This window comes from Phaethon lepturus, unplaced genomic scaffold (assembly GCF_000687285.1).
Source record: "Phaethon lepturus isolate BGI_N335 unplaced genomic scaffold, ASM68728v1 scaffold1371, whole genome shotgun sequence".
Taxonomy (NCBI): domain Eukaryota; kingdom Metazoa; phylum Chordata; class Aves; order Phaethontiformes; family Phaethontidae; genus Phaethon; species Phaethon lepturus.
In genome coordinates this window covers 3,324-7,715 of record NW_010516736.1, presented here as the reverse complement: position 1 = coordinate 7,715, position 4,392 = coordinate 3,324, and the positions used below count along the sequence as shown (strand labels likewise).

The 4,392-nt window shown below is 34.9% G+C and overlaps 1 protein-coding gene across 1 annotated transcript in view; it reads left to right on the top strand.

Moving 5' to 3' along the window:
* Positions 1 to 2,728, top strand: part of CRELD2 (cysteine-rich with EGF-like domains 2) — a gene marked incomplete at its 5' end in the record, with an annotated part of 12,670 nt that extends 9,942 nt beyond the window's left edge. Inside the window, 2 exons of the mRNA XM_010296146.1 lie at positions 524 to 664; positions 2,166 to 2,728. Of these exons, the coding sequence (XP_010294448.1) occupies positions 524 to 664; positions 2,166 to 2,224 (200 nt within the window). The remainder of the gene's footprint in view (positions 1 to 523; positions 665 to 2,165) is intronic.
* Between the last annotated feature and the right edge of the window lie 1,664 nt (positions 2,729 to 4,392).

The following is a 4,392-nucleotide window of genomic DNA, read 5'->3' as shown; positions in this document are numbered from 1 at the left end:
TGCAATGTGGATTCTGTTGTCTTTCTGGTAATCCATTAATGTCCCAAGTTCAAATTATATTAATTCATAGTGAATTATAACATGTGAAGTGATAGTGAAAAGAGTGAAATTGGAGTTTCTCTGTGGGGGAGAGCAGAAGGTACTTGTGATCTTAAGTAGCTGTTAACTGTGATGATGTATTTACAGGCTCCCTTCCCTTTAGTTGTACTTTGACATCAATAGAAAATGACTATGGGGAATCTTCAGTAGGTTAAGATGAATGCCATTGCTTAATCCATTTCCCCACATAGGGGCCTGCAAAACATAAAAAAACCTCACTACTATCTGAATAAATTTGAAACACAGTCTAAATCATGGAGAGCCATAACATATTATTTTAACAGACGTTAAATCTGTTGCAGCAGCATCCTGCTTCTCAGTGTTTTTCATATTTGAATAGAATTTTGTTTATATGACTGAGCACAAGTAAGTTTTATAACAAAATAACAGCAGTGGACTCTTTCTTTCTCTATCCTATCTCTAGATATAGATGAATGTAACCTTCCTGAAAAGGTCTGCATGAAAGAGAATCAAGACTGTGTTAATACTTCAGGTAGTTACAAGTGTGTATGTTCAGAAGGGTTTGAAGATAAGGATGGAACATGTGTTCAAACTGTAAAAACAGGCAAGTGGCTTTTCAGTGACAGATTTTTTTAAAATATGCTATATCGGCAAATTGTACATGTATTTCTATCCAAGGGTGTAGTTGTTTGTAAACTCCTCTGTATAATTTGTCATCTTCTTACAGGTGTGCTCTGTGTCAAGTAGTTTGTGGTGTAGGTGTGTTTGCATTGTTAAAGACAGTGGATTTTTTAAATGTCCTGTTCTTGCATTGATATTTAGTACTTAACTCAAGGTTGTAGGTTTTTAAGTCACCTAAATGTCTGACTTCATTACATAAAATGAACTAGCAAATTACTACTATCATAAAAAGGAGGTCTTCCTCCTCCCCACTTTTTTCCCTGTATCATTAATTATAGTGGCTTTATCTGGTACCTTTATAGTAGGGTTTATCTGATTGCATGCAAGCTCCTTCAACTCACTGAAATCTCAGAAAATTAGCAAAATTCTTTTTGCTGAATGAGCAAGCTGAATTTGTTTAGTTTGTGATCACAAAAGTGCCAGAGCTGGTGTGAAGGTGAATATGGAGGAGACATCCATCTTTCAGTAGTAGGAAACTGTTTAGCTTGACTTAAACAAATTAAAGTGTAATTTGCTCTAGGATGTATGACACATTATGGACAGATTATGTTCATTAGTGTTTCATTACTCCTCCTAGGCTTTTTTTACAATTCCAAAGTGAAAGAGGATTATTTTGCAATAAAGGTTGTAGGAGAATAGATGAGAGACACTCAATTTCATACCTTTATTTTTTTCTATTTCTTAGGTTGTTTGGTGTTTTTTTGTTGTTGTTTTTTGTTTGTTTGTTTCCCCCCCCACAAGACTGCTTTTTAATCTTGTACTAATGTTGTAAAGATCTATGTAGTATTGCTACTCAAGGCCATTCAGTTCAGACCTTATGTTCTTGGTGTTCACTGTTATTCCTTTAAAATCAGTTACGTACTTTTCCTGTGCAGATACTCAGGATATCAGTTACTATGTTTTGTAATGTGGTTTGACATTTTATGAGAATAAAAGCAAAATGAAAAGTTGACAAATTGGATTAGCTTTTTTCTTAGATTAATGCTTTTACCAATATAATAAAATTGCTCTACTTTTTTTAAAGGCTGTTTTAACATCTGAACTGAGCAGTTTGCACTATAGAAAATAATTCTGAGTAATACGTTTTCAAGTACCAGAATTTCTTCTGATAGGTCATGTGGAAAGAAGAAAGTTCACTGTGAATAGCTGAAAACAAAAGCTTAGAATAGAAATAGCTGTACTTCTTTTTTCTTCCACTAGCAGTATCGTACCAGTTTATTTGAAATGTTTTGTTTGCATCTAGTAAAAAAAAAAAATATATATATAAGCTTAGATTAGGAGGATGGTGTAAGTAGCTCTTCTGTATAGCTTTATTGCTTCTCAGGTCTTGATAAATAGGTTGATTTGGGTTTCTCTTAAAAAATTCCTAATGTCAAAAATTACATAATACATTTGTATTCTAATTATGATACTTAATTTCACAGGAGAGGAAGTAGAGAGTGAAACAACTGAGCCTTCACCTACTGGACATGACGACTTATGATCTGCATTCAGAACCAAAAGACTTTCCTATCTAAAGTTTTAAATTATTGGACTAAGCCTCTGCTAGCTGACATACTGTGGAAATGGTATTAAATATGCAGGTTGCCATTAAGATTTTTCTTTTTTTAAATGGTGATAAACTCCTCTTTAAGCTGCATTTCTTTATTCTTAAATGCCACTTTTTATATAATTCTTCAAGAACAACACTTTAGATGTGTTAGTATAAAATTTGAATTAACATAACATTGTACCCAGAAATTGAATCCATTTGTAGGTTTCTCATTCTAGTGCCTACTGAAAACTATAATAATTTGGAAGGACATAGTTGCACTTCATAATTCAAGAAAAATTTAGACTGAAGTTTGGTGTTTCTTGACATGAGAAATATTTCTGTAACTGAAATACAGCTTTTAGAAATTGTCAAAGGGAATCTCTTTGGGGGGGAAGCACTGTTCCCTTAAAATAGAATGCCTAATACTGCATTCAATAAAAGTTTATTTTGTTGGAATGTGCCTTAAATATTTTTCAGATGTTAATACCTTGCTGTGTTGTCATGTCTGTTTTTCATTTAGGCAGTGGAAAAAAAAGAAAAAGGAAAAAAACCTAAACAAAAATAACCCCCACAAAACCCCAGAACCTTGTAAGCACTGTATTTCAGTTCAGTACTGAATTCCAGCACTCAGTTGTGCTGGAATATATATTGGGGGGGTGGAACCCAACAAAAAAAGCCCCCACACACTTTCCTCTATAGGAAGAATCATATCAAACTTCAGCTTTGCAAAGGTAGGTAGACAAGTCTTTCTACCAGATACTTGCATTAAGTTTGTTAACAAGTTTATACAGTGATGAAAAGTAAGTTTGCCTAACACCTGCACTTAGTGGCTTACAGTTGTTATAGGAGTACTCTCTAGAATTGATGAGCACATGACTTTCATTACAGACTACTGCTGCATGTAATAGCTTCCTGTGCTTTTCAAAGCGAGCATACTAAAATCAGTCTTGTCTCTTGGGCCATTTCAGAGAGAAAGCTAATAAGCATAGCATACAAACAACTTCCTATGTGTTGTCCTTAAGCTTTAAGGCAAGTTTAAGAGCTAAAATGGGTATATTCTGCAGGACCATCAAAGCTGTAAATAAGCTAAGGACCATCCAGGTACAGTAGCTAAAGTTCTGATAGAAATGAGTAAAGTTTTATGTTTTACCAAATACATTGTGGTAGTGGATACAGGGAGCATAGAGAGGCATTACAGAATACAGCTAAAAAGAGCATAACTTAGGCTTGTCTGTAAAGAAATTATCAACAGTACCCTGAGGTAAGTGGAAATAAAAAGGGTATGAATAGGATTGACCTGTTGATCAGTGAAGGCCAAACACCTTCTGTATACTTCAGAAGACTTCTTTGTTCAGATTAAGTCACAGTTCAGTTTGTGAACAGCGCATGTGGGATTTCTATGTGCAATAGATATTTATGTGAATATTGTGCAAAAAAGCATTCTGTTGCATTCTTATGTTAAAAGCTGTCTAAACTGATCTTACGTGCTGTAGTTTAAATACCCAATGGTATTAAAGAATCTGTAACAGTTTTCTTTAAGTTATTTTCCTTCAGCTATTATATCTAGGTGTTTCTTAATTTGCCAGTCTGAGAATGAAAACTTCAGTGCTTTCTCAGCTGTAACGGCCAGAGATGGGCCTATGCCATGTATCTTTCAAGTCGTAGGGTAAGTGCTAAATTAATTTAAGTGCTAAATTGAAAGTAGGAAAAAGTAGGCAGGCAGGAGAGCACAGGGAATACAACTCGAGGACCTCTAGGGTTTTTTAGTGCAGGTGTAGGAAGATACAGTAATACTAGGCCTTAAGGATCTTACAGGAGTGTAGCTTGCCTTTGTTGCTCAGTCATTGACACTTAACTCCTGGGTATTCCAGGTGATGATCGGAATGGTCCTTGTTAATAGTAACATGAAATGTCAGTTCTGTTTAGAAACTACCATCAACTCAGTCTACAGAACTATCCAGTACAATCTCTTTTATTAATGTTTCAAGTCTGAAATAATGCTTCCTCATAGAATCATAGAATAGTTTGGGTTGGAAGGAACCTTTTAAAGGTCATCCAGTCCAATGCTCCTGCAGTAAGCAGGGACATCTTCAATTAGATCAGGTTGCTCAGAGCTC